The sequence below is a fragment of the Osmia lignaria genome, chromosome 7, assembly GCF_051020975.1.
Source record: "Osmia lignaria lignaria isolate PbOS001 chromosome 7, iyOsmLign1, whole genome shotgun sequence".
NCBI lineage: Eukaryota > Metazoa > Arthropoda > Insecta > Hymenoptera > Megachilidae > Osmia > Osmia lignaria.
In genome coordinates, this window is record NC_135038.1 from 3080260 (window position 1) to 3092467 (window position 12208).

General features: G+C 29.7%; 1 protein-coding gene across 4 annotated transcripts in view; it reads left to right on the forward strand.

The window, feature by feature from the left end:
- The first annotated feature begins 1978 nt into the window (after positions 1-1978).
- Positions 1979-12208, forward strand: part of cher (filamin A protein cher) — a 94580-nt gene continuing 84350 nt past the window's right edge. For 3 of the 4 annotated variants that reach the window (XM_034338242.2, XM_076689271.1, XM_076689272.1), the window contains exon 1: positions 6552-6913. In XM_034338242.2, the coding sequence (XP_034194133.2) occupies positions 6571-6913 (343 nt within the window). In that variant the 5' untranslated portion in view covers positions 6552-6570. Of the gene's footprint in view, positions 2162-6551; positions 6914-12208 lie in introns of those variants that run through there. The other variant, XM_034338241.2, reaches the window with a different exon arrangement.

Sequence of the window (12208 nt, forward strand, 5' to 3'; positions counted from 1 at the left end):
AAATATATTTTTAGTGACAATTAAACGTTTTCAGATTCGTCTTAGTAATTTATATTTTGTTTAATGAAAAAATATTATTGTTAGAGCAGAGACAGCTAAGCTGACTTTTGACTTCTCCTTTGCCATGTCCATTCCTCTCACATGGGTTGTGGTTAGAGATGAAATCAAATTCAATATGTACTCATAAATCCAAATCAAGTGTAAGTACTTGGATTATACCAGAGTGTATATATTTGTAACTTTTTTTGTAATCACAAAATGTTTATAATACAAGAAGTTCTGTGTTAAGCTCTTCCTAGGTTCTCCTTAGATTCTTTCAGAGTCCTCACAAAATTGAAGCAAATCGAGCTACCTATGTTGCATTTGATTTTTTTTCGCTAAACAAAGGACGTGCGTAGCCTGTCGGTTCTATGTTTGCGATAACAAGCGACGTGCTACACATATTTTTCCAGCACTAAAGGTTAAAGAACATGCCGATGAGATGTTGACGAGGCTAAGGAATGCGGGTACGATTGGTCGTCGTCGGTAAGTCACACCTCACGCACACGCATTCTAGATCGTCGCGCGCTATTGGCCGATGCGACCACACACTAATCGCGTCGCCTGACAAAAAAGAAAAATGAGACTTCGCGACAAAGCGAGATGGTACGAAGTCAGCGTTGCGGCGAACTTTGAACGCCAGGATCAAACGTGGGGACAAGGCGGAGCGTGCGAAGTGCTCCCTTTGCTCCTGTGCCGTCCCGCTCGTCAACTTCTCATCGGTCAATAGTAAATGGTAATGCTTCTTTTTATTTGAGGAAAGCTCATATTCTACAGGTATTCATCCTGGGGTTTGAAACCAACTGAACATGCTAGCCTTCTCTAAGGATACAGATGTAAGGGAAGAGAACTCAACCAATGGTGGATTATTTAATGAATCAATTCACTTTAAAACAAATGCTAAATCGAATATTTTTTAGTGTAATTCAAATCAGATCTACCCAGGTGTAATGCATAGTGAGTTTGGAATATTAAATAGACTGGTGGAGTTTTCTTTCTCTATATAATGGCTGCGCGCTCGCGCGTGATCCCTCATTCACATGAGGTGGTAGGGGCACCTTCCTCTTTAGTGCTTTTTCACTAGACAAACTGACACTATGATTGATACTGTACATCACATTTTCCCTAGGGAAGACTACCATGCTCAGTCCTGTACATCACTTTGAAACATCATACATCCTCCTACTTTATCAAAAACATATAAAGAAAGTGGATAGAACTAGTTTATAATAAGAATATCGATTTTATGCCAGCATGTTCACCATCTGTTTAACATTGAAAAACAATTTTAAGCAATTTATCTTGATACTCTTGAATAAGTAATTGGAGACGGTAACAGATCACAATATACCGCAAAGTTTACGCTGTATTTGAGGTAAACTTGAAAATTGTTTCGCAAGGAAAACCGTATTTTGGCCACTGATTAGCGAATAAATCAACTTTAAGTGGCTTTACCGCATCCGTGCGAGATTTAATTGGAAATTAGTCACAACGTCTTAACACTTGTTCACGATTGACTCAACGGTACAGTTACTTTGAATTATTTGGAGATTACGTGTTACTTTTCAACCTCTATGACGTCAATTTTCACTTTCATGAGATTCTATGAAACTGAAAACTTTTATAAAGTTTAAAGCCAAGCTGAAGTATATAATACTTAAAGTGTACTGATTTTAAGTTACTATCTGACGTCATAGAAGAAAATGGAGGATGTAGTGAAAGAAATATCTAGCGTAATAAATTACGATAGACAATAGATATGAAGAAAAAAAGATAAGGGACGAATTAGAAAGATCGGCGTGTGTGTATATATAGTTCTTCTTTGCTCATAGAGTAGGAGGGTGTTGAAGAGAGGGTGGCGAAGAGGGGACAGCTATTCTCGGAGTTCGTCGCTACGTTTTCCCTCTCTTCCAAATTCGGCGGCAGTAAACGTCAGTAAAGCTTTGTAAATCGCAACGAATAGTGTAAAGGATTCCTTCTTTTTATCATTATCATTCAAGTTTCAAGTGGTTTTTCCTCGTATTACGATTTAGTGCGTATCAAAGTGCATTAGTGCAAGTCAAATTTCTAAGAATATTTCATAATAGTGTGAATACAAGTTACCCATCAATTTGTGAATAAGGTAGTGATAAATATCTGTGTTTAATTAGAAGAAAAAAGGTTACAATCTTTGATATTTATCTCTTATATTCGGTTCGTACCTTGCTTCCTGTATTTATAGCTACGAAATAGGCATACTGTTCATAGTGTCAATGTCTACCGTATATAATTTAGTTCCTCCTAGTGAAATTTGACTATTTATAAAACTTCACTTTCACTTTGTATTTTATTGGTATTCGAAATTATATTTATTAATTTATAGCACCCCTTAACCCTCGGATGGCGGACCATGGAGAAAGCCCCAATTTTAATTTAATTTTTTAACGTTGCTTCAACATCAAAGGCTATTAATTTAACTTTGTATTTTATAATATTTTCTTTTTTTTAATTTTAAACTGTTCCTTCAACAATTATTTTTTCAATATATGAAACTCCATGTATGTAATTTATAAGTCTGGCTCTCGATTGACCCAGACTCCGCTGTTCATGGGTTAATGGTTAATGGTTAATGATAGAGTTATTAAAATTGTGAGTTTTCTTTAAACAAATTTCCTTAGAAAAATTTTTTCAAAAACAAAGTCGAATATAACAAAATTTTATTCTATATTTTCGGCTAATTTTTTTTACATAGAATCAACCCCCTTTCGGTTGCACCATCAATATTGAGACACCCTGTAGTCGAAATCATAATTTATATCTCATTCTATTGTTTTGTTTTGTTGTTGTATTCATTATTAAATAAAACATAATTAATTATGTTTATTATTAAATAAATTGAAGCTAAAAGAAATTAGGAAATATATTAGGGAAAAGGATTGATCCTAGAAACCAAGGGTAGTATTGCGAATGGTCTAAGGATGGCTTAACTTGATAGTTAATTTTCTAATTTCTTAAATATTTTACTATGTGCACTTTTTTCGTAGAATATGACTTAGTTGCACGTGTATATGCAAGTTTATTGCACTATGACGAAATTGTGTACATCGTCTATTGTAATTTTGCAAGTTGCAATCTATTGTTGTTTTTATTTTAGGTAATACATGTATGCTTTTTTTTTCTTTTTTGTAATGGTAAAAAATGTAGATTTACATTTTTTACATTTTGTAGATCTACATTCTTTTATTTGTACATTTTGTGTGATAAAATGATATCAATTAATAAGCGAACAAGTGAAAAATTTTAATTAACGCGCAAACAAATACCTATAGCGCTTCTTACATTTGTTGCAGCTATAAATAACGAGACAATAGGTATTGGAAAGTATAATCTATCTAATTAGTTTAATTCATGTTTTGCAAGTTTAATACTTCGTTATACCATAGTAGCAATCTTTATTGTTCTCCATGTGATTTACATATACTTTAAATAATAACTAGAAACTCGATATGTACATTAAATAATCTTTATCGAGGTTACTATGCATTGTTTGCAAATATATTTTAGTAAAATAAAGGTCAGCTTTTCCTGAATTAAATTTTGCATAGGGTTTTTGATTGTCAATTAATCCATATTTCAATACACATTTTATTGAAATAGTAAAAACTATGATATAAGAAGTATTCAAGAATCATAAATGTTGATCGAGATCAAATCAGGCTTCGCTAAGGAAAATGGCGATGTAGTGGAAACTGGGCTTCTCAAAACCTTAACCTTGACTATATTAACATTAGAACGATTTAGAAAAAGAAATAATACAAGTTTGGATTATTAAATATTATAGAATTTAGTATATAACTGAGAAATATGTATAACATATAAATATCAATTCAAATTCTCCCGCGTAAGCGTTTATACGCGAGTGGTGGGAGGTCATAGATCTATACATATATGGGGCCTCGTTCGCCGCCTTATCATTTTCCCTGGAGATGTCGATGGGGAAGGATGGGAAGAATTCAGGACAATATCACTTTTTTCTAGGAAAGCCTGATTTGATCACGAGTGTACACAAAACTTATGGATATAATTATACAGTTATAAAAAAGGAATTTAAAATTTTTTGCGGAATTCGAGTCGTCGCGCCAAATCATTCTGTAGCATGTAGCATTAGTTTTATTTCAATTTAAAATCTTTTTTTTTTAATATACCGTAATTTGTTGTACTGTAATTTGTGCTTATGTTCATCAATTTAATGTAGTTCTTATGCTTAGGAGATTAACATTTCTTAATACTGACAATTTGTTTATATTGCTCTTCTTATTTAATTAGTTTGACGAAGTAGTTGATATTCTGCAAAATGTAAATTCGCAGTTCAACTGTTGCGACAGTTGCGACATGTCGCCTGTAACAAGTAGCATACTAAGGACAAACTTTGCCGTAGCGAAGGGGTTAAAACTTCTTATCTAAAACTTGAATGTATTTGTTGAGTCAGAAACAGCAGAGCAGTCAGAATAATAATTTCTTCTTATGTATTTGTTTAGCTGGTCTTGAAAGTGAAAATTCAGAAATAGGTGTAGATAATTTGAAATGTACTGTTAAGTTGGAATAGTAATATTTAAATTAAAATTAGAATATTTTATAACACTTCATAATTTATATGGTTGTTTAATAAGAACAATTATTTTCAAAATTTGCTTAATTTTATTTAAGACTTTGATTTCATAATATTCTGTTTATTTAATGTGAGTAATGGTCGGGCTTGCTTCATTGTCTTCCTTTTGTTTACAATGCTTTTTACACTATTTCTTAATTTGAATAGTATTTTCGACGAGAAAATCTATCTTTTACACGTAATATTAGACCTTGGAAAAAAAGACACGTATATTTGTACATTCTAAAGATATCTTGGCACTAAACTGCAAGACGTTTGTCGTGATTTCATGTGGAACTGATTAATTTCCTATTACATTTATGAAGCATAGCCGACGAATGTTTGATAGCTCCGGGGCCCAAAAATTTTAATGTGATCCTGTTCAATAGTATTCTGAATATAAAGTGATCGATTTCCAGTTACAGCAATAATGAAAATAAAAATAAAAATGAATGAAAATGTTATGTTATCAAATCGTGTCAGATATTTGATATATCAAATTGAAGATTAATACGTTATCATCTATTATTTAATGTGATATCTTCATTAATTCAAATATAGTAGTCTATGATAAATGAATATTCAATTAGATACAAATAAACATGTTTAGATGGGTCATTGTATCAGTATATTTTACGAGACAGAATAAAAAGAAAATATGTTATAAAAGAAATTTAACTTGAAATAGAACACGTTGAGGGCATTACAAATTCTTAGTACGCTACTGCTTTAGAGTAGCTCGACGACACAAGAGCAATAAACACGACACGTGTAAATACATCAGGTAAATATTGTCGACCTGTTCTCGGTCAGTACCGTATCTAAAACCAGAAGTCTATTATCGTATTTTTCTTAAAAGTCATTTAACGAAGTATTATTTTGAACAGTCATTCATAAAAGTTTTCGTACATATTATCAAAGGGTTATTTTATTTAAAATAAACAATAAGGTATTATATATAATATTTCTTAATAGCTTATGACTTCATATTTTGTAGAAAGAAATACACGAAAATTAATTTAAAAAGTAATTAAGGAGAACCTGTAAAGTATTTTAGAAGCAATATGGTAAAAAATTTAATTAAATTTCACCGTAAAATTAGTATATACTAATGAATGACTCAGGCAGTTCAAAAAACATAATTGTATGTAGAAATGCACACTTTTGTAAATTGTATAGGTGGATTCTTTTCTTATTTGTCTGAATATTCCTATAGAATAACACATTTTATTATAGAATAATTAACACTGTCCCTTATGTTATTATTTATTTTAATTAAAGTGACCTGTTAGCATCGATGTTGTAGCATCGAGCATTCTAGACTTCTTCAGGAAAAATGGCGCTGTAGGGGAAGGCCTTACCACTCAAGTGGTAATTACAGTTTATAATATTAAATAATTAAAAAGCATGTTAAATATTTCCAAGTTAATTTAAATTTAATAAATTTTGAATTTAGAAATTCTGAAGTTAAAATTTTGAAATTTATAATACTGGATAACTAAAAATTCCGTAAATTTTTCAAAATTAATTTCAATATTAATTTAGAATATTATTATATGGTTACAGAATAATATTAATATTATAGCAAGCGGTGGGGTTTTCTTCCCCTACATTTCCCTAGGGAAACCCAAAATGCTGGATACTGCACCTATAACAGAGTTTGGCGGGAAAAATTTGAATCGACCCGTATAAGAAAAGATGTATATAGATATAAAAGAAAGTAGAGAAAAAGAGAAAGCTAGCAAGTGTTGTTGATTGTGTCGAGAGAGTACGATGTCGACGGCTAGGGAGGGGAGGTGAAGTTACTGCGCAGAAACGTGTGCACGCACACAAGGTGAATTTCCACCACCATTGTACTCACCATCACAACTCTATGGTCCCGTAGGAACAAGCCGGCCGATAAAATGGGCGAGAACGATAAGTCAGTCAAGTGCGAGAACGCCGAGGAAGAAGAGTACGACGAGATGTTCGAGCAAGATTTGCAAGAGGACGCACAGTGGAAACGAATACAGCAGAATACGTTCACGAGATGGGCGAACGAAAGGCTAAAAGCAGCAAACAAAAATATTGATAATCTCGAGACTGATTTGTCGGATGGCCTTCGATTGATCTCGTTGATCGAGGTGCTTGCACAGAAGAAACTTCCGAAACACAGTCAACGGCCCACTTTCAGATCGCAGAAACTGGAAAATGTGTCTGTGGCTCTAAAGTTTTTGGATGACGAGGGAATCAGGATCGTTAACATTGGTGAGTGATACATACTTTCTTTTGTTATCTTATTTGGTCCATTTCTTTTCTTCTTTAAACTCTTGAAAGACAGTGGCCGGGTCTATTCAGACTCACGTTTCTTTATGAAAAACAAGGGAACACTGTGTTGCTGTGTTACATACATAAATCTAATAAATGTAACTACAATAGAAGCTACAGGTAGAGGATTACAGAGAGAAACAATACCGTTTCGGAAGTGTGGGAGATGCTTTGTGTGTATCGAAAGCGATAATAAATATAAATGTTATATGAAAATTAATACATAGGTAATAAATAAATAATTCATAATTAATTAATATTTAAAATAATACTTAACTAAATTGATATAATTTAAAATAAATATATAATAAATAAATTGTTTACATTTAAATAATATACAGCTCATATTTAATAAATTTAAAAATTAATATTTCAATTAATAATTACGGAATGATATGTAGCAACTATTCGCAATTATTATATTAATTAAATTCTTAATTTACTTATATTTTGCTATATGATTCTATTTCTGAAAATATCATTTTTACAGTTGTAAATATCAGTTGTAAGTAAAAATTCATATTCTTAAGAGATACAAAATGAGAAAAATATTCGAATGGGCCTGTATTGACCTACTCACAGACCGCCATGGGATTGTGACGAACAGTGCGAGGAACAATGGACAAAAATGAAAAAAATCCGACGTGTGTAAACCATGATGTCATTATGTATGTATATGTCAAACGTACATCCTAATAATATCAAAATTACTCAATAATAGTACAATTAATAATATCATCTTTATTCTTAACTCCTGAATAATGAAGCCTGGGTCAATTGTGACTCATACATAGAGAACATATAAAAGGATATTAAACTAAAGTTAAATGTATAATTTTTAAACGAAAGAGTTTCATATATTGAAAGAATAATTTTTAAAGACACAATGTAAAATTTATGAAATGCAAATAATCGTCGGAGGGTTATTAAATTATGTCGATCCATTATCAAAATTGAAAGTAGAATATTCCAATTTTCGGTAAATTGTTTTTGATTTAATTGACTTTTTTCGTGTTCAGTTTGATTTTTATAAGTTATTAAAAATCCTTCTAGAACAAAGGGAAATATTTGTTAAAAATAATAATAAATATCCTTAATTTTTAATTTGATATTTTACCAACTTCTAGAAATTCAAAGTCAATTTGGCAAATACTCTCCGAGATAAAAGTTATAACATTCCAGGGTGTGTATTTTTTAAACAAATTCAAATTCAGCAAAATGATGACTTAAATATCCCCTAATTTCACGTATACTACATTATATTCAATTTTTAACAACATCCTGTATTCCCATCGTGAGGAATAATCAATTTTACCTGAAATGACTAAAATCATTATACAATTTTTTTATATTTCTATTATTTTATTCAATTTTAAACAGAGGTACGTTATTTAATGAATTTGGAAAAAATGAACCAAAATTTTTTAATCAATCCGAAATTATCATTTTTGTCACATTGTGCGATGGTTTGACAGTTCCGTGGTGGACCGTGAGGGGAGTATTATCATTAGAGTATTATAAATAGGATTTTTCGTTTCTAATCGTAAATGTCTAATAACAAAAATGGTACGTCATTGTTTTTTATTTCGTTGTACTTGGGTCTAAATGCGTATTTCTATTAAGATAAAATTTTACGAGGGACCATGTCTAATTTTTCGAAGGGTCAAAATCTATCTTATCCTTACCTAATTACGGTAATGATCATTATAGACCCGTTGATAATTATCAATTTTTATCAGTTAAGAATTTTAGTTCTTACTTAGAATTAATATTTGCAACTTTAACAATAATTTTCTTTTTTTAAATATGAATCAAGAAAAACAAGAAAAAAGTGCAATAAAATATAAGTAAACAATGTTTGTTTAATAAGTATTGGTAATGTATTAAACTAATGAATATTATTTATATTTACTATTCTTAATTCCTAATAATTTTACAGTTATTAAATAATAAATTCATTTTAAATTCATAAATGCAATATAAATTTTTTAGTTTATTAATAATTTGTTACTTTATTTTATATAACTAAATTATTATTTGTACATATGTATAATTGTCGTACAAATAGAGTGTAATATTATTTCCAAAGATTTGTTTAAAGCATCCATAGAAATTTCTTATAATTTTTAGCAAAAATGATTAAAAGTGAAAGAAGGGAAATAAAAAGATATTTCAACGTAAAGATAAGTATTTGCAAATATTGTCGCTTTTATTTTCTTACATGCTCTATTAATTAACCTTTCGTTGCATTATATTGTATATCTGCTACATAAAATAATTTTCTACGAAATCTTTATATTTTTTAAACATTTGGAATTATAAATTTTGATTTACATAATTTTGAAACTTTTAATAGTACACAATTTTTTTTTTTTATAAATTTCTAAAATTGAAAAACCATTCTATTTTTTTTGAAATTAAAGAAAGATTATGTAATAAAAGGTTAAAATGCGAAATGCTAATTAAAATCCTTTTATAAATATAGGATTTATTGCCATCGATCAATGTTTTGTTAAAGTCTGTCAAAACAATATGTAATTGACTGAAAATAGAATTATATTCATTTATTATTTAATATGTACACTCGCGATTAAATTAGGCGTCTCAAAGTGAATATTAATTTAAATTTTCCCGGGTAAACGTTTATACGCAAGTGGCAGCGGGAGGGGGAAGGGGGCACAGACTTATATATGGGGCCTCTTCCCTACATTGTCATTTTTCCTGGTGATATCACTGAGGATATCACCATTTTTCCTAGGAAAGCTTGATTTGATTGCGGGTGTACCAAACAGAAAATTCCATCTGATTTGACAAATAGAATGAAATGTGAAATATCAAAATTAAGGTCAATAATCTATATCGCAATGTTACATTTTTTATCAGTTGAAGTATTACAGCAAAAAGTGTCTCTCATTCTACTCATGAATCACTCCTTCTTTTATATTTGATCCGTTTTATTAGATCCAATTGCAGAGTAAACCTATCAAAATCATTATCGCAAAGGTGGCGATGTCTTTGACTGATCGAAGATTAACAGAGATTAAGCATCTTCTCCGATAGAGTGATACAATCTATAGGGTGACGTGAAAAACGTATTACATGACAATTCTTTGTTAAAAAATAAATCAACATAGTAAAATAATTTTTTTCCATTTTTGATTATTTTATAAATAAATAATCTAAATATTTTCAATAAAAACTAAAAGTTTAATCGATTTCAGATTTCTTCTAATTTATTTAATGGAGTATTCTTTATTGAAACTTGGGGTAAAAATAAAATTTATCTGCTTTGTGTTCGAAATTCCGATCATTTGTTTTAGTTTTATTCAAGGTATTGAGAGTCACTGATAATTCTGCATAAAAATATAACTAAAAATAACAATGTTCGTTGTACTGTAGCAGTATAGACATTTATACAGTTTTATATATAGATTAGGGATAGTTCCCTACTTTCCTACTTTTTAATTGAACTATAATTAAAAATCTACTCTGTAGAATTTGGGGTTACCCTGGAAACTTTAAAATAATAACACAGGCCTGCGTTGAAAAAAATACAAGGGAATTGATAGCTGAACTTTATGTATTTTTTGATGCTGATTTGAAAAAAAATAATGAAAAATATCTATCACGTCACGTTTTCTTAAAAAATTTAATTTTACTTGGATTTTTATAAACATTTACCATAAAACATTTTGTTCGGCGTTGAATTTCTTCCCTCCCTGCGATATGGCAACTGTGGTTTTCATCCATTCAAACCTATAAAAAATAAATAATCGATTGCTGAAAAATCAGTTTGCCTCACCAAGAATCGATTTATTTATTTTACATAGATTTAAATGGATAAAAACCACTGCTGTCAGATAGTACATGCAAAATTGTTCGCGAGAATTCCTTTTCAAATAGGATTATAGCAAAAATATCGATATCGATTTTACAAAAAATCCTGACGTGATAGAAAAAAATGGAGGTCATTTTCGAAATCAGCACACCAAATAACATAAAAATCAGCGAAAATTTCTCTTGTATTTTTCAAAAACTTCAATTTCGCAGGCCTCTGTAATTAACCTTGATAGTGTTTTGTTTTTGATTATAGAAAATATATAATGAGTGAATTTGTTTCTATAACTTCAAATTATAACATGTAAAAAAAGGCAAAATAATGATGTGGGACAACGTCAGATTACATGGGGGTCTAAGGGAGGCTATAGTCAAGGGCCCCATTTTTCAGGGGGCTTTTCATTTACTTTCATTTTCAAAACATATTGAATGAAAATTTTTTACTGTTGCTCTTCTTCTTTACAATTAAATATTATTTAATTTTCAGCTTTTAATCAAGTTTATAAACTAAGGGAACTCGTTAAGGTTAATTGTTTGGATGCAGGCTTTTTCATGAAAATTGCAGAACTGTAATTTGAAATACAGAAAATAAATTTTCAATATTTACATTAAAATTTTTATAAAAATTCATATGATTCTAATGAAGATAATTATTCCTTATTTGTGTAATACACATAATAATTTTTTGATAATATTACTAATTAAATTTATAATATTGAACAAGCACTGTAATACTGTCCTTATCTCATGGTTACTAAATATAAGCAGAAGGTTTGAAAAACTCTACCATTCTACGTGACCTATCACTTTGTTCGGACACGTTAAATCACTGTTTTCGTTATTTTTTGTTAGTCATTCCTGTAGTAATTTTAGGATATGTAGGGTACCTAAAATATATGGGATATATTCTTACTTATAAAACATATTAACAATTTTAAGACTGTACCTAGAGGAAGCCTATTAATAGGATTTGCATTAACTGTTGTCAAAAAACCAATTAATAATTGTTTGATTATTACAAATTGATCTGTTGAAATAATACAAGTTAAATATACTTAAATTAAGAGGAAATTGAAAGCAAGCAATTTCCAATCACAGTCAAGTTCTGTGGTGATAGTGTTTACATACTTTATATGTAAATAATTAATGTGTTAACTCACATTTATAATATTAAAAATTGAAAAAAATCGTTTTTGGGTATATATGCTTTGTTATTTTATTACAGTAATAATATCTTAATGCAATATTTAAAAATGTATATTTATGATAGTTTGGATTATCTGTTGTGCATCCCAATTAAAAGTAGGCATAAACTATATAGAATTTTTTATATTTCATTACACTTCTCTATAATTTACATTTAAGTAATTTTGCTAATACTACATAAAATAATGCTAC